This window comes from Physeter macrocephalus, chromosome 8 (genome assembly GCF_002837175.3).
Source record: "Physeter macrocephalus isolate SW-GA chromosome 8, ASM283717v5, whole genome shotgun sequence".
Taxonomy (NCBI): domain Eukaryota; kingdom Metazoa; phylum Chordata; class Mammalia; order Artiodactyla; family Physeteridae; genus Physeter; species Physeter macrocephalus.
In genome coordinates this window covers 44,873,140-44,892,077 of record NC_041221.1, presented here as the reverse complement: position 1 = coordinate 44,892,077, position 18,938 = coordinate 44,873,140, and the positions used below count along the sequence as shown (strand labels likewise).

At 47.1% G+C, this 18,938-nt stretch overlaps 1 protein-coding gene across 7 annotated transcripts in view; it reads right to left on the bottom strand.

Moving 5' to 3' along the window:
- RAI14 (retinoic acid induced 14) overlaps positions 1-18,938 on the bottom strand; it is a 147,942-nt gene that overhangs the window by 45,690 nt on the left and 83,314 nt on the right. For 6 of the 7 annotated variants that reach the window (XM_024125991.3, XM_055086521.1, XM_055086522.1 and 3 more), the window contains one exon: positions 8,898-9,028. In XM_024125991.3, coding sequence (XP_023981759.1) covers positions 8,898-9,028 — 131 coding nt within the window. Of the gene's footprint in view, positions 1-5,811; positions 5,884-8,897; positions 9,029-18,938 lie in introns of those variants that run through there. The other variant, XM_007118227.3, reaches the window with a different exon arrangement.

The window sequence follows — 18,938 nt, the reverse complement described above, 5'->3', positions numbered from 1 at the left end:
TTTTCCAAGTGTGGCCCTTGGGCCAGCGGCATCAGTATCCCTGGGAGCTTGTTAGAAATGCAGATTCCGAGGCTCCTGCCCAGACACAGGGGAGGGGCCCAGCAATCTGTGTTTTAACAAGCCCCCTAGGTGATTCTCATACATGTCCCATTTTTAGGACCACTGGCATAGGAGGCAGAAGCATGAACTAAAAGTCAGTGTTCTTTGGTTTTGGTCTCAGTTCTGCCATCCCCAAGTATGGAACGATAAAGTCGCTCACATTCACTGGCCTCAGTTGGTTCATCTGGTCCACATGACCACTGAAGCGTTTTTCAGCTCTAACCCAGCCTACCAATTGTTTCCTGGCACTGACTTGCTGCACCATCTAAATTCTAATGAGGTCACTGAGCTCAAAAGAGGCTTAGCACACACCGAGTATTTCAGCGGGACAAACCTTAATCCTAAGAGACCTGGATTCCCATTTCAGATTATAATCCGAGGGTAAGGAAGGCATCACTGTCTAATAGCTTATAGTCAAAAACGCGTGGAAAAACGAATTCTCCTCGACTAGCAGGGATCAACCCTATGGGCCTAAGAGAAATCGCCTCTGGCAGAGAAGTAGTAGGGCTGCCGGGCTTTCAGCTATTTCAAAGGCAGCTGCAACAGGGACTCTGATCACTGCCTCTATTAGGAACCGAGGCGGCAGACAGTTTGAGAAATGCGAACACTGGCGGCCTTCTCCTGCTAAACGTTTCAGATAGATATAATAAATGGTGACTAGCATAAAAGAAATAAAGGCTGTAAAAATAGGATTACTGTCCTTTAAGTGCCCACGATGTGCTAATGGAATCAGCCGTGCTTCTGGGGACAGAGATCTCCCGGGGACAGGAGGAGGAGAGGCTGAGATGAAAGGTCACAAACTCAGAGCTAAGAAACCCCGTGACACTTACGCCGAGAGTCAGCTCTTTTTCTTCGGGATTGTTTGGTTTCACAAATGCAGTAGGAAAACAGCACTTGGGCAGTATGAAATCTCTATTTGTCTCTTGCGCTCATGAGAGACCCCCAGACTCTACCACCCAGAATGGGTGATTTGTACCAATTTCCGAACCTTTCTGACCCACACTTTCCTCTTCACAAATTACTCCAGGGTAATTGAGAGCATCAGATAAGAAATACCTGAGGGAAACTGACATGGTCTTTAAAATGGGTGAAAGAATCAACTATCTGTTGAATGAATGACACATATGAAAGCCCCTAGCCCAGTGTTGGGAACTCAATATTAACACGATTAATAACAATTCCTTTCGTATTAATTGGATAAGATTGGGCTCTAACCCCGATAGTCTAATAACAGGGATAAGACAAGTACATAGGTAACCGAGACCCATCAAATCCTAGGTGTTGTAAGAGAGGCAGTGGTTGAGATCGAGCTCACCCCCTTTGGAATTTAGAAAAGGCTTCCTGAAAGAGACGGCAAACCGGACCTCGAATGACTCGGCAGCATGGCGGGGCGGCAGCGGCGTTTTGGAAGGCGTGAATTTCAGGGAAGCAGGAGTGTTTCTAAAGGACAGGCACGGGTCGAGTGATTTCATGCGCCTCCACCCTTGAACTGTCTGGTGGCTGCCAGCGTGAGAACCTCCCGCCCCAGGTGCCCCCTCCTCTCGCGGGGTTAGCCTGAGTGGAGGTCACTGCCTGCCTGTGCTGCGGGCCACCCGCCCCTGCTCCGCCCTCTAACACAGCCAACTGGGGTTTCCCAGGCTCTCCTGACCTCCGCATGCGCGGGCAGGTCCGGGCCGGCGGAGGGCACGGAAAAGCCAGATTGCTGCAACCCCGGGCAACAATGAGCCAACTGAGTGTTTAAAATCCTTCCTTCTCAATATACTTAATCCTGCTTTGCAAACAGTTTTAAAATGAAAACTCCCGAGATCCCTCCAAGATTTTAATCAGTGCAGTTCTTAATCCCCAAATCTATTCTCATCAATTTGCACCACTTCCCTGGTTACAAGCCTTCCTTCCAAAGCACAATTTTGCAACACGATCTGTTCAGCTTTAACCCACAACACCATTTCCCTTTAAAACCCTTGTGAGTTAGTTTAACATAATTTACTTTATGCCAAAATTTACCTTTCATCTTAATTTTATTCTGTGCACAATCATTATATATACATATATGTATGTGTGTGTATGCTAGAAAAAATTCCACCTGGGCTCCGTGGGCCTTCCTCAGTCTACCTGTAACCTATCATGGGGAAAACCTGTTGAGAAGCCTTGGGCTAAGAAGCCTGGGGTCTCACCGCGGAGTGTCCAGCGCTGTGGTTCTCAGTTTGGACTGACCATTCAAGTAACCTGGGTGCTTTAAACAACCCCACGCCCAGACTGCACCCCACACCAGTTACATAGCTGTCCAGGTGCTTCTAACGGGAGTTGAGAACCACTGATCTCGTGTCAAGTGGGTCCTTGACCTTGAACTGCTATGATAACTCTGGAGGAAAGGAAGGAAACAGTGAGCGCGGTGTTGTTTTTCCTTTTCAACTTGGGATGGCCTCCATCACGCTGTTACCAGCACCCACACTGTCCTCCACTTCCTCTGTCCCCACCCACACACCCCCAATCCATTCTCTCAGGCCCACCTTGCATCACACCTCATACCTCAGGCAGGAAGCATTCCTTCGCTACTCAAGTGCTTCACCACCTCTTCCCACCTGGAACCCCTTACAAGTTAGTATTTTATGATTCAGCACTTAATTATTCTCCAGTACATCCATTCGTCTTGTCTTCTCGGCCAGATGCTATGCATCTTGTAGGCAAGGACCATATTTTCTCCTTCTTTTGTACGTGCTTACGATAGAGTTTGGAGCGTTTTAGACAACAGAGTTTGGAACAGTTTAGTACCTCCCAACTAGAAGCAAACATCTGGGCACATTTGCAAGACAGGAACAGACGTTATGTTGCCTTCGAAAATCTACTTGACCAAAAGCAGAGCAGATATGCTATATAGAAATTACAGCGTTCAGTTCATCTCTCTGCCAAACATTAACAAGATTTAGACAAGACACGGGGTGGTTTTGCCGGGAAGGAGGCTGCAATGACATAACATATACAGCAGTTTTAGGTAAAGGAATTTGGCAGCTGTGTGGGAAGAACTGGAGGAAGGCGACCAGGTGGTATGACTTGATTTCCAAGACTGAACTGAGAAAACCCTGTACCCATACCTATTCTGAGGAAACAGGAAGAGTCAAAAGTACAACAAGCCACCTGCCAGAGAAGCCCCTTCTTGTCCTGACTTGCAGAATTCAAGGACGACCTCCCCTATTTTACATGAAAGTTCCACAGAGTCATCTAAAAATACTAGCACAAGTTCTTGTTTTCAAAGCCAAAAAGATCAGGTTTCTGAAACGCGGGCTATGGATACAGACAACATACATATATATATATTTATCTCTATACACACATGGCTGGGTGGTATTTCTTCAAATACTACAGTCCCAGCAGTGACTTTATTTAGTCTGGTTGTTCCTAAAACAAACACACATAACTTTAATGAAATGCACATCCAAACGTAGGGGAAACCATCTTGAAACAATTAGACTGCTCTATGGTGAGAGGTTTTAGGGCAATGGCATCTTCCCCCGTCCTCACCTCCATGGTGGAAAGAGAATGGAGGGGTCGCAGGAAGCCAAGCCTGACTCCACAAACACAGCCTGCAGCCTTGGCTCTCTGCCCTGCTCTGTTTTGTTCTCTTCTGACCCCAGACACCACCCTGCTTTTACTCTTTGCAGAGTGAATTCCAGTCATTCAACTGGTTTCACTTTTTTTTTTTAACCCCTCTTTGATCAGTTTTAGAGGGAGAAAATTTTCAGACAAGGTTTCTTATCTCTCCCTGAAGGAAATATTCCAGCAAGAACTGAAAAGTCTGAAGAATTACCAAACCACCCATCTGGTTATTGACCTTGGGTTATGGAGGCTTCTGGAGAATGTCTGCCGAGATGGCTGCCCCATTCTTGGGACTTTCTGGGTCGTCTGGTTCTCTAGGTAGTGAAGGCTGAGTATTTCTCTACTGAAAGTTCACTGGAAGCTGGGAGAGACAAGTGTCAAGTTGTGACGTTCACCAGGATAGCTTTCTGCCTCTTGAACCCCCAAGTTAACTCACCCCTAATAACTTTACCCGTGAGACAGTACCAGTAGGAAGAGAGTGTTTTCTCCATTAGAACCATGCTGAAAAGTTCACATCCACAAACACCAGCCAAATGCCTCTTCTATGCCTGGAACAGTGGGAGAGACCAACATAACCACTAAAATCATACGATCCCTGTCCTCAGGGAGCTTCTGTGTTGTAAGGAAGCAGTCCCCAACCTTTTTGGCAGCAGGGACTGGTCTCATGGAAGACAATTTTTCCACAGGACAGGGTGTGGGGATGGTCAGGCGGTCACGCGAGCCACGGGGAGTGGCAGGTGAAGCTTCGCTGGCTGGCCCGCCGCTCACCTCCTGCTGTGTGCCCGGTTCCTAACAGGCCCACGGAGCGCTACTGGTCCTCAGCCCGGGGGTCCTCGGTTGGGGACCCCTGTTGTAAGGGATTCAAGTCGTTCAGAAAACACAGATCTTGGGCTTCCCTGGTGGTGCAGTGGTTGAGAGTCCGCCTGCCGATGCAGGGGACGCGGGTTCGTGCCCCGGTCCGGGAGGATCCCACATGCCGCAGAGCGGCTGGGCCCGTGAGCCATGGCCGCTGAGCCTGCGCTCTGCGACGGGAGAGGCCACAGCAGTGGGAGGACCGCGTACCACAAAAAAAAAAAAAAAAAAAAAAAAAAAACCACAGATCTTATTTAAGCGGTCGAGACTTTTCTATTGTTGTAACAACATCAAGTTCTAAAGCAAGATTCTCTGGACCAGAGAACCTAGGACAAACACCTTGATGGTCTTATAGGAGGGGAGGGCAAGAAGCAGACAGCACCACCTCCAGCAGAAGGAATGTGTGAGAAAACAGTTAGCTAAGTAAGGACAGGGCCACTGGGAGGACCTTGAAAGCCAAAATCAGGACTCTAGGCTGTCAGGCAATAGGAAAACATGGTGCATCACTGAGCAAGATGACAAAAGGGGTTATCACAAAAGCTAGCTAGAAAATAGGCCTCCAAATTAATTTTGATATGGAGGTGTATATAAATCAAAGGGTAAACCCCAATGAGCAGGCAGAGAATGAGGCCTAGTCCTGCCAAGGACCTAACTTTAGGTGTGTGATTTAGTCTTACCCTTCGGAGACAAATGCAACACATTCCATACACGTCCACCGACGAACGCCGGCCCTGCGAGCTCCGCGGGGCTGGTGAAGCCAAGACCTCTGGCAGGAGGGACACACTGCATTGGCCCGCCACGAATTCAGAACTGCTCCTAGGAGGTTCCCGGTTCACCTGCTACCAAACCAAATGCCCATGGGAAAGAACAGGAGCAAGAACTGCAAAGTCTCCGCAGCTTGAGGGAGACACATGTACACTCGGGCAGGAATGCACAGATTGAACTAACCCAAATCCAGAAGTGCAGACTTCCAAGGCGAGAAGGCTGAAGCCAAGGGAACAACACCGCTTGGGGCTCACAACAGAAAGCCTGGCCGCGAAGAATGACGAGGTACAAAAGGGACAGGAGGGATGGTTTCCAATGCCGCAGCACACCCCTCCTTCTCAAGACTAGGGCCATTAGATGTGAATGAAAATATGAAGCCAGACAGATTTAATTCCATGGTGCCTTTGAAAATTAAATTCTCATATTTCTCAGTTAATAACTTTAATCATCAAAAGGAATAGCCCAAGTAGAAGAGTTAAATGTTAGCAGATGATGACTTACGGAAAATCTTGCACAGGAAAATTAATGACCTCCTCTCTTCCTTTTCCATAGAGTTCCTCCACTTAAGTGTCACTGAAGGGAAAGAGGGTGGCTTGTAAGTGCAAAGGTAGAGATGTTAGAACTGGTTCTAGGGTTAATTCAGGGAGAGATGTATCACGTGGGCCTTAGTTTTACCGTCTTCCAAATGGAGGTGGTGATTTTTTTATAACTGCTGTGTGCATTTCTACAGTTGAAAAAAATAGAATGAACTACTGATTCATGCTACAATAAGGATGAAACTTGAAAACATTATGCTAAGTGAAAGAAGCCAGAGACAAAGGGCCCCATATGTATAGTACGATTCCGTTAATGTGAAATATCCAGAATAGGCAAATTCATAAAGACCGAAAGCGGATTAGTGGTTGCCAGGGAGAGCGGGAGGGGGAGTTGAGGACTGGGTATGGGCTTCCTTCTGGGGTGATGAAAAGCTTCTGGAACTAGATGATGATGGTTGTACAACATTATGAAGGTACTTAATGTCGCTGAACTGTATACTTTAAAATGGTTAAAATGGCAAATTTCATGATGTGTATATTTTACAATTAAAAAAGAGAGAGACTAGAAAATAACAGTCTGGCCATCTAGTCTATACAAAATAAATGTCTTATTAACAAAAGACAAATTGATCAAGGTGATCACAATTGTGGCGCAACTACTAACCTAAATTTTTTTATCTGTTTTTAGTGAGTACTGTCTTGGACAAAACTATCACGAACAGTGCCCTCCCCTTTCTCTCAGATGGCTACAAAGTTCATCTTGTGCCAACAGCTGCAGAGCCAGACTGGGAGGAGGACAAGGAGCCAGGGAAGCTGCATAGCGGTACAAAGAGTAATGCAAAAGCACCGTGCCTACGGCCAAAAGCCTCAGGACAGGCTTAGGAGTGTGGCCTCTGCCACCGCAGCTCAGAGAGCACGGACTCCAAATGTGGCATCACAGGAAAAGGTTAGCTGACTCATCCAACAAATATTTATTGACTATCTACTACAAACCAAGCTGCTGGCTAGATGATATAATTATAGCAGTGAACTACAAGGTCACAGCCCCTTCTAGCAAGGAAATTACAATCTAGAGTGCAAGAGAGATAAGAACTAAAAGTTACCTAAGGCCAAGTAGGCAACTGATGCAACAAAATATTAGCCAACACCCAAAGCCCACCTACAACTGGGCATCCTAACGAGTCAGAGCTCACGGGGATATGGCCCTGTCCCCACACCTGAGACAGGCCAAGGAGGAAGTCAAACTGAGGCTGTGAGGTGGAGCTCAACCTGGGGTGACTGGCACGGAGGACACGCCCAGCTCCTAGAGGACCAGACTCCGACCTGCGTGAGAACACGTCCCTCTTCTCTTTGTGTACCAACTAGCCTGGTCTCTACACAAAGCTCAGCCCCTTAAGCTCTCTTGCGGCTCCCAAAACAACAGGGTCGGTGTCTACACCACGGGATCCGCTGGGTGCTAGGAAGAGGGTTAACTGGCAAAGTGTGCTAAAACGTGACAATTCTCTCCTGACAATTTGCCAGTCACGCCTGATACTTAGCCGTCAATCTAGTTTAGTTTCCAGAGAATGGTTCTCTCTGGTTGAACCTACATGGGATACTTTAAAAAATATTGATTCCTGGGCCTCTCCCTAGACGAAATGACTCAGAACATCTGGGGTGGGCATGGCATCAACATGTTTTAAAAGCACCCCAGGAGAGTCCAATGCAGGAGCTGCCAGGATTGAGAACCACTCATCTAGGACAAGAAAGGAAGGGAGCTGGCTTTATCAAGTGTCTACAGTGGGCTGGGCACCGTGCAGCTCTTTACATACGGTGTCTATGGCTGTAGGTGCCCCTTCCTCAACGTCTTGGAAGTGTCCTGGCTACGAGCATTGCGGCCCCTAGGAGAGGCATTCAACCTTGGGAGGGACAGGAGATCAGGAACAGACACCCCAGTTTCCTTACCCCTCAGGTGGGATAACTCTGAGGCATACTTTAAGCCTGGGGTAAGCAAACTAGTTAATATGTCAGGCTTTGTGGGCCATACGGACCTTGTCTTACCACTCAAATCTGCCTTTGTGGTGCAGAAGCAGCCATGGACAATGCTGAATGAATGGGTGTGGCTGCATTCTAATAAAACTTGATTTACAAAGACAGTGGCCCACACCCTGCTCTAAATCTAAACAGATTCCCAGAGGTCCTTAGTGGGAATGAGCCTCAGTTGCCCAGAGCAGTATCGTGTCAATTACATGCTACGGAGGCTTCATTCCCATACTGTGCACTTCCTGGGATCACGGGCTATAAAAACTACTTACACTCCAATCCTCACCTCACAGCCTGCTTCTGGGGGCACCCAACCAAAGTCAGTATCTTGTTTTATTCTTATAACTGCCCTAGCGGTTGAATAGTGTCATCTCCACTGTACAGTGAAGAAATTGAAACTCAAGGACTATACAACTCCTAAGTGATAGAGTCCAGATTAGAAGTCCAAAGATCTCTCTACAGTACGACCAGAGTAAGGATGGATACAAACAAACATGCACACACACACACACACACACACACACAAATACTTAAATATATAGTTTTAATTATGGTGGACAAAAGTACCACATATGGCAAATCATAAAGCAAAATTCATACAAAATTACAGGTCTATGTGAAGGAAGGGGTTTTATAAGAAATCATACTATAAATAATAAGATTTGAGGGTTATGAAAAAATTACTTTCTCTTTTACGCTGTTTCTAATCTGGGGCAGAACTCTTTTCCCACCTATCAGTTAACTGGCTGCAAGCCTGGTGCTGTCTTCTCTGGCAAAATCTCCGGTCATACCTGGGAGCCAATGTAGCCGTTCAAGGTAAAGCCCAAATATGTAATTTGGAGCTTGAAGAGAAAGGAACTGGATTAAAATATCCTCTTATACATTTTAAAATGCGGGGTGCGGTAGGGGCAGTCATTTCACAAAGTCCCCACAGATGCACTGGCAAGGTTCCCCCAGGGACCCCGGGAATTCCAGAGAACAGGTTGAGAACCCAGAGGCAGCCGTCAGAAGCCCATCTCTTTAGCTTACGCGGTCTTGCCCTCGCTGTCGTGTTTGGTGGCGCTGGCCCCCTTCTTGCCCAGCAGCGAGGCCACCTTCTCTGCGTCTCCGTTCTCCACGGCCTGCAGCAGCCGGTCATCATTCTTGCTCCACTCGTTGGTCTGTGGAGCAAAGGGGACACGCAGAGCCGGTGAGCGATCGTGGCCACCGCCGTGCAGCCGGCGGGACCTCGGTCCTCGCCGCTCCCCAAGCCTCCCATCGCGCAAATCAGAACCCGCCCCCAAACGCACGACCTTAAAAATACCTTTCCCTTCACCATGGAGACACCCAAAAAGACCAGTTTCCCAAAAGAAAACATCCACAATGCGATGAAAGAGCGGCCAGTCACCAAACTCTGAAAGAAAAGCAACTTCTTTCAGCTGAAATGGGGAAGATGAAGCAACCTAAAAAGACCAAGAGGCCAGTTTACACATTAGCTTATTTCCAGCTGGCGCCGCAGAACACTGACCTTGGACCTGGTGAGCAGCTCACTGGGCTCCCGAAGTTACAGGGCCAATCAGCCACCAGCCCAAGGTCACCTGAGGATTTACACATGCGATTCTCCATCTGCTTTTGTTACTGCTCCTTCTGGCCTGTTTACTGGACTTGGAATTTTGAGTTGTACGCCGATTTTAAGTAGTTGTCTAGGCTTCCGAGTCAACAGAGTATCACCAGAGACAAAACTTCCTCCCGAACAAGCTATTACACATCAAATGGCTCTGAGCAAAGTGTCCGCCACCAAGGACCCTCAGCCCCAAGAAAATAATTCTGCAAACCGCAGTAACAGTAAAGCTTTCAGCTGCACAAAAACTAGTTTCTACTCTTACAAGGGAGAGAAGATAACATAAGAGCAAAAAGAGCCTGGAGTACTAAGAATTGTCCAACGTGAAAAGGCAGCAGTGAGCCATTGAAGATTTTAGAGCAGAGGAGAGAATAAATTTGGGGATGGAAAAGAGTCAACGGGAGGTACGTGAAGCATGAGGGGTTCATCGAGGGGGAGAAGATCCTGGGACACATCAAAGCCCCTGGGAAACTTTGCAGGCCCAGCCTGCACTCCAGACACATCCCCACCCCAGCCCGCCCTCCAGACACATCCCCACCCCAGCCCTTGCTAAGCCTACTTTCCTGGCCTCTCCAGCTGTGGACCCCACCACCCTGAAAGAGAATCTTCTTCCCTCCCCAGCGCTTTCTATAGACAGGTCTCTAGGGCTGGCTGCTCCCCTGGGACCCCGAAAATAAGAATCTCCAAGTAATTCATATTCAAGGCTTTGCCACGGACCGCTTCCAGGAAGACGCAGGGAGACTCTGGAGATTTAAAAGCTAACAGGAGGGACTCTTTTAAAGGACCGCAGTCTTCCATGGGCCAGAAGTGTGTTCACATCTCTCTGTACGCACGGAACTGGGAAACCCCACAGGCCTGTGCCCTCTCATAGAGCAAGGGTGAGGCCACCAGATGTCCCCAGCACCCCTCCAACCCTAGCCTAGAGGCAGGGCTTTAGAGAAAGCCACAGGCCGTGGAGGAGTACAACAGGTATAACCCAGGGTCCAAGTCAGGAATTTGCTTCTCTGAGAGTCTCAGGGCGGGGTGTCTTCCATTTCTCCGGACTCCCTCCTTCCGGCATGAAGGAGGAAGTCCTCCTCCTTGCCATCACTGAGTGCAAGCACACATCAAGCATGAGGTAGGTTTGAATGAAAATCACAAGTCTGTCCTCTAGGCTGCGTGAAGTCCAGAACTCTAGATGGACACGTACATGCTATGGATCTTAAGTCACCTGGAAAAAAACCTCTCTGCCTCAGTTTCCCAAAGCTTTGAGCTGGATGACCACTGTGATTCCTCTAAAGCTTAAAAGGTTTAATCTATAAAATGTCCCACACCAAACAGTGCTAGGAATTATTCTAGAACAGTACTGTCTGTGATCATGGAAATGTTCTATATCTGCACTGTCCAGAACTGTAGCCACTCGGCCAGTGATTCTCAACCAGGGGTGACTTTGCCCCTCAAGGGACATTTAGCAATCTCAACAGACAGTTTTGACTGTCATGACTAGAGAATGCTCCTGGCATCCAGTAGGTCGAGCCTGGGGTGCTGCTAAACACCCTACAATGCATGGGATGGCTCCCTCCCCCCAACCAAGAATTATCTGGCCCCAAACGCCAGTCTCGAATTAGCCACATGTGGCTATTGAGCACTGGAAATGTGGCCAATGCGACTGAGGAACGGAATTTTTAATTTTAATTTTAAACTTCAAGTGCCAGTAGCTAGGGGCTATCCTATAGATCAGCACAGCTTCACACGAAGGCTCTCTAAATACTGTTTAACAAAGAAAGAATGTGTCTGGGCCAAATCATCCCCAATTCTCCTAACAATCAATTTACTCACAAAGAAGACATTAGGTTTTCTCTTCAATTACAAATCAGGCTTCCTATTGAAGGGGAACTGAACAAACATACTGCCCAAGGCACAGGATTTGTTAGTGGAATAGCAAGCTTTACTGAACAATAAAACGTAGCAAACACCAAGAAACTGATCTGCTTATTTCCCCGCCACTGCATTTTACTAGCCACAACAGAACAAAAAAAGTTTACTGAAGCACATTTCGGACCAGTTATTCCTACCAACGTTATCCCAAACGCTGCATTATTATTAGTGTTGTCTTTTAAAATCCTTCCCTAATTTTAAACTGACCAAATTAAAACTGGATTGGGCAGATCAAAAGGATATTAAATCTCAGAGGATGTGATTGAAAGTACCTAAGCAAAGAAAGGCCACATGAAAGGATTTTCCTTCTCAGTGCCGCTAAGGCACTCAACTCTTGGGCAGAGAAAAATCTGATTGCAGGGGCTCCCTGAAATTAGTTACACGTGGATCTGTTACCCGACACAAGTTCGTGTGCCCAACGCACAGTGAGGCCAAACAAACCGCAATGTCGCGAGTCTGGAGCAGAGAAAGGTTTGTTGCAGGGCCATGCAAGGAGAAAGGGTGGCTTGTGCCCCCCAAAACTCTGGACGCCCTGAAGAGTTTCAGCAAAGCATTTTTAAAGGCCAGGGGCGTCCCAGGGTATGTGATCAGCTCGGGCACTATCCTCTGATTGGATGACGGGCAGCTTAGGCACCAGAAGGTCTGGGGGCTATGTGCTCAAGATCATCCAGTAGTTCTTCCATTTGGTGGTGGTTTCTTAGCATCTGAAAAGCCCAGGCAATGTGTAGGAGATCCCATTATCTGAGTACTTCAGAGAGGAGCTACAGCAGAGGATACTGGGAGAGGGGTCTGTAGCGGGAAGGGCCCAGGGTCCCGCTCGGTTACAAAGGTGCCGGGAGGGTGGATTTGCAGGACAGGGCACGGAAGTCTTGAGCTCCCACACGCATGCGCACACACACCCCATACTTTGCCCTATGCGTTTCTTCCATTTGGCTGCTCCTGAATGGTATCCTTTATAATAAACTGATAATAGTAAGGGAAGTGCCCTCCTGAGTTCTGTGAGCCGTTCAAGCAAATCATCAAACCTGAGGAGGGCGGGACTTCCCTGGTGGTGCAACGGCTAAGACTCCGCGCTCCCCATGCAGGGGCCCCAGGTTCGATCCCTGGTCCGGGAACTAGATCCCACATGCCGCAACTAAGAGTCTGCATGCCTCAACCGAGGAGCCAGCGAGCCTGCCTGCCTGCCACAACTAAGACCAGGCGCAACGAAATAAATAAATTAAATATTTTAAACAAACAAACAAAAACCTGAGGAGGGGGGTTGTGGGACCCTTGCACTTTATAGCTGGTCAGTGAGAAGCATGGTTGGCCCAGGACCTGAAACTGGCATCTGAAGTGGGAGCACTCTTGTGGGACTGAGACCTTAACCTGTGGGGTCAGATGCTATAACTCCAGGGCGTTAGGGTCAGAACTGAACAGCATCGCTGGACACCCACTTTGTCAGGGAAGTTGAAGAACTGGGTGTTGGTACGACAGAACCCTCCAGCCCCGCCCGCATCCGGGACTGTAAGCAGCTATAACTCCAGGGCGTTAGGGTCAGAACTGAACAGCATCGCTGGACACCCACTTTGTCAGGGAAGTTGAAGAACTGGGTGTTGGTACGACAGAACACTCCAGCCCCGCCCGCATCCGGGACAGGTTAGGGGGTTCCCGGAGAAAGAGAACCAGGAATGGCTTTCCTGACATAAGAGAAGCCATTCTGGCCTAAGCCATTCTGTGGTCTAAGCCCGGCCATAATGCTTGCCCTTGAACAGGTCTCAGTAATTAATGATCCCAAGGGAACAAAGGAATTCGGAAACAGAGACAAGGCAGTCAAACAATAGTGCAGTGATAAAGCAGAGTCCTAGTTCCTCCTCAAGGGATAGACATAATAATATATCTTTGAGTTCTGCAGGAACTAAGGCCCCTACCCAGGAGGAGGATGGAATGATGATGTTGACCCTTCTGACTTCAATCAACTAAAGCTTGGACTAGTTGACCTTTGCCCCAATTCTATGCGGAATTCTCCTCTGCTCAAGCCCCCTCATGAATATGCATGTATCCTTAGCATAAAGCTTCCCCCACTTTGCTGTTCGGGGGAGATGCTGCTTTGGGAGAGATCGCCGGGGTTCTCCTTACTGGCTGCAAGTAATCAATCCTTCCTTTTCCTGATCTTCGGCTTGGCTGTGTCTATGGGCTCGACACCCACCAAGAGGTGGATCCGGTTTTCGGCCAACAGTGTCAGGAATAGATCACAGGATAGATGAAGTGTGAAATTTTGCCATAACATTCCGAAGTAATTCACTCATACTCGGGAATCAAGGAAGGCTTCCGGAGACCACCATCACATCAATAAAACCCCTCCTCCTACTGGCACTCCCTCCACAGGGCAGGCTCAGCTCTGCCTCCACACTGGGCTCCGGGTCCCCTTAGAACAGTGTTTTTAACCTCTTAGTGGATTAATCCAACATTTAAAAAAATAATAAAATAGAAAAAAAAAATTTAAACATCAGATGCATAATATTTAATAAGGTTAAACATTCTCTGAAACTTCTAAGGGTGTAGTGGGTGGTGATATAAAAATATATTTCTTACTGGGGAATCACAATGAAAAACGACGGATGCCACTGCTTCAGAATGCAGTCATCCCATCCTCCTCTGGAAAGGCTGCCTTCTAAAGCCCAGTGGACCCTGCAGGCTCTTTAAGCCTTTCCAGGTGACCTCTCTGGGCTTCTCACTGATGTCAGTCCCCGAGGGCCCGCCCACTCACCTCCACTGAAGCCCACAGTCTGGACTTGATGAAATATCGCGTCCCGGCTTTTGTGCGCCAGCTCAGCGGGGGATAGTTTTGTCTCCTGGTCTCCAGCTCCCTCAAGGCACTGACAACAACCTTTATTTCTTAGCCCCGTGGTACCTAGTAAATGCTCAGTGTCTGATTTTAGTAGGAGTTTCTTCCTCTTGATCAGCTTCAACCTCTGACTTGGCAAATATTTCTTTCTTCATTTCTGAAACTCTTTCATCCTTTTGCAAACAACTATTTAATCATGTTTCAGATTTTAGTTTTAAACAAGCTAAACAAATCCAGCTCCCTCAACTTTTCTACTCCATTAACTCTTCTGAGGCCACTTTTCCGAGATTTTAATCATAGGTACACTTTCTCCAAATCTCTTCCCAACCAAGGATCCACGCCTCATCAGTCCATCAGGGTGAACCCAGTGTCCCCCAGTCAGGGGAACCGCATGTGAACGGGTTAAATACACAGACTCCCAGGTCCCATCCTGGAGATTCTGGTCCCAGCGATCTGGGGAGTAGGGTAGGCAGAGGGCCCTGGACTGACCCAGGTTCAACGACTGCTCCAATTTGGATTGCAAGTTTGGCGACAATGGGAACCCATGCTAAGGCTAAGCAGAGAATTTACTTGAAAGAATTTTCTTCCTCCACAAGGTGTTATGAAGGACAGGGATGGGAGAAGAGAATTCTTCTTCACTTTTTCCTTACGGAACTAAGTATTTTGTTTCCTACGAAAGCTTAATAAATATTAGGCTTTCTCTTGGAGTTGCAGGTGCAACCTATGTATAAGACATGTATGAAATGTCAATGAAAGCATTGTTCATAATAGGCAAAAATGACAAATAATCACACACCCAATAACAGAACATGGATAAATTACAATATAATCAAACAACGGAATATCACACAGCAGTGAAAACGAACACACCACAACTTCATGCAAGAACACGGATGAGTATTTAAAACAACATTGGCGAAAGTAGCAAGACGCCAAAGAACACAACAGTACGACTGCACGTATATAAAGATGAAAACAGAGAAAATGGATCCATATTGTTTAGGGAGGCATATATAGATGATAAAACCATAAAGAAAAAAACAAGGTTACCAAAAAAGTCAGGATATTGGTTGGGGTGGGTGTGTGTGGCATCTGATCAGGAAGGGACACCTGGGCGCATTCTAGAGTCCGGCTCAATTTCCTGACCTTGTTAGTGCCTCTACAGATGTTCACTTGTTAAAGTCTACGTTCTTGTTTTGTGCACTCTTCTCTATACGTGATTTATTCAATTTAGAAAGAAGTCTTGTGGCTCATTTTCTGGTCAGATCATCACCAGACCAAGTGCCTTTGGACAGTCTGCATTCTCACTTGCTGTCTCCTCGTCTCTAAAATAAAGGCCGCCTGCTGCCAGAATGTGGCTCTTAGGAGGCCTCACAGATCCCCTGGAGAATCTGATTAACGTATGGACTTTTCCCAGAATAATGCACAAACACACAAACGTTTGCATACAAAAGAGGGTTCTCCGGGGAATTCCCTGGTGGTCCAGCAGTCAGAACTGGGCGCTTCTACTGCAGGGGGCCTGGGTTCGATCCCTGGTTGGGAAACCACGATCCCGCAAGCCTCGCACCTCGGCCAAAAAAAAGATTATTCAAAGAGGGTTCTCCAGCGTAAATCCCTACCCCTAGGCCCATCTGTAAGCCTAAATTAAGAATTCCTGGCATAGAGAAAGAAAGAGGCTTCAGATTTTAAGTGCTTCTGAGTTGAAATTCCAGCACCACCACCTCGCATTTAGGTGGTCTGGAGTGGGTCATTCACATTGAAGTCTCTATTTCCTTATCTGTAAAATGGGAGAAATCCTACCTACTTGCACATTACCCTGGGAATTAAATGCAATGTACATAAAGGGCCTGCCACATATTAGGCACCAAAAAAATGGTGATTATGATTAGGCTTGAATTAGATGATCTGCACGGTTCCCTTTTTGGTTTATGCTCTGAGTCTTCCAACATGTACAAATTAGGACGAATGGTCCACTACCCTTTCAGAGGCAGATAACGCCTTCAATTTGCAAATTTTCTACCATGCTTCTTTTTTTTTTTTTTTTTTCTTTGCGGTACGGGGGCCTCCCTCTGCTGTGGCCTGTCCCGTTGCGGGGCACAGGCTCTGGACGCGCTGGCCCAGCGGCCATGGCTCACGGGCCCCGCCCCTCCGGCACGTGGGATCCTCCCAGACCGGGGCGCGAACCCGGTTCCCCTGCATCGGCAGGCAGACGCGCAACCACTGCGCCACCAGGGAAGCCCTACCATGCTTCTTAAGAATCACATTTTAAAGGGCTCTAGAGACAACACTCACAGACATGAAATTAACTATTTTAGTGACTATGGCTCACTTCTCCAGGAGACTGTTTAAACAGACACTGTTTCAACAGAGCACACTGGCCCCACTTGCAAGTTCAGGAAGCCATATGTTACGCTCTGGAGACATGTGTAATGTGTCAGCTGTGAAGGGCAGCATGTGGGAAAGGCAGACCTTACCTTCCATGTGGGCTCCAAACATTCCTGCTAATATATCACAAATGGGATTTTCAATGGCTGGTCGGTAAGTGTCCTATTCGTCAAATCATTTCCAAATGACACTCTTACTTAAGAGCTTTTCCTTGAAGTTTGGCCCTTTTGAAAGACTTGTCTGCCTCCTGCGAGGGTTGCAGAGACCCTGTCAGCCACGTGATGAACGCAGGGGCTTTGGCAACTGGCAACGTCTGCCCTTGGCCGGACGTGGCATCACCTTCTTTTCTCTTGGTTTAATCACTGGGAACTGAAAAACCAGTGGAAACTCAGTCGTCACAGACATCTGGCTAGTGGCAGGTTTGAGTTTTGGAATACACCAACCCAACCAAAATAATCCAGAGGCACGGAGCGATCCAGGAAGAGAAAGCTTCTTTGACTTCCTTTAGGAAAAATGCTAAAAACCCTAAGGATCAAAAATTCACGTAGCTCCTGTTGGATGGAGCTCGAGCAGCTATCCGGAGGAGTCTATTTGAGAGATTAACTTTGGAAAGACTGCCTTTCTCTCTCTAGTTTACGGAGAGTAGACTGTTTTGCCAAAACAATCAGTTCGGCTAAAATGAACATTAGACAAAGTAGACAGTGTTTTCACCACTGGGAAGGTTTCAGATTCATACCATCCAGGAAAAAAAAAAAAACAAAAAGAGCACACACCTCCTATTTTAAGACAGAGGACAAGAAACTGGCAAGCTTGGGGCCAGATGATACTTTCCCCTGTTGACTGCACCAGCCAGCGCTTATTAGATATCTACCTACTAGGTACAAAGTAACATTTGAAATTCTATAGATGTTAACATTCATGTATTTGTTCTTTCATTCATTCAAACTCAGTGTCTTACATGACTGGCATAGTCTTTACTGAATTCTCTATATAGTTGAGACAAAACACAGCAATATGAGAAATAAGCCAATAATACAAAACAAGACTCAGAGTGGTAAAAGGAGTGAAATGGGGAATCGGTCCAATTAAAGGGAGGGACGACCTTTCAGCTGGGCAGGAAGGGAAGGCTTTTTGACTGGATGATGAACTAGACCTTGCAATGAGTAATATTTAGGCTAATGGAAAGAAGACACAACAATTGAAAAATGCAAGATGTATTTAGAAAAGAGTGTAAATAGTGAGCTGATCCAAGGGAGGCCTTCCAAGACTGTCCTCTTTGGCATCCATGGAACACCCAGGAAATTACCAACAGACCAGAACACCCAGGAAATTACCAATAGACCAGGACTTAAAAATCTGACCATTCTCCTGTCTTTAACAAGCCCAGCAGCTTCACATCATGTCAGTTACTTCAGACCAAAACATAAGTTCATCTAAAATGAGCTTCCCTCTCCCCACATTTTTATGTCAGATTATTCACACAAGCAGGTTCCAGTGTCTCCGTGAATCACCCTGAAATCTGTCAGCATCCCTTCAACAGACTGTGTTATGTGATTCCACATAAATGCTGAATGCTGCATCATGGACCTAACACAAAATTATCAACACCTCCATCCAGAAACAGGCTAGCCCCTCTGCCAGACCCACTTCACACACCGCCCTCCTCACTGCTGCCTGACCCCCACTCACTGCTAGTCACCTGGGCCGGTCACTTCCCCGGCTAGGCTCTCCCGTGCTTCTCTTCCACGGCGTTTGGCACAGCTGTAATTACACAGTATTCCTAAAGTACCGGCCTGTCAACCTCTCACCGGACTGGGATTTCCAGGGCACGGCCAATGGCCAGCATCTATCTTGTTCATCGTAAAGCCTTGGCCCCTGGCCCACTGCCTGCCAGATGGTAGGGGCTCAATTCAGAGCTGTTCCTTCAACAGCTTTGTTCTCGTTCCTTCTACCTTGGGAGCCAGTACTGATTAATCTTCTCCAATGATGCCTTTGTCTCAGTTCACAAATGCATGTAAAGGCTCCATAATCCTATCAAATTCCTTCCTTTGACTATGCTAACCAGCTTAAAACATTATTCTATACTTAAAACCATGTCACATCAGGCAAAAACAGTCTCAAGGGAACAGAGATAAATCTGGGAATAGGTCAAACCAACTTTACCCTTCAGGGAGAAAAATGGTTCCATGCAATTCAGTTGGGCTCAAGTACTTGTTTATTTTATATACATACATCAAACAGGGGGGTATGTGTGTATATACATATACATACACACATACATACACACACACATGGACACACACAGTACCATGGAAAGTCCTAGGGATCAAAAGATGGATAT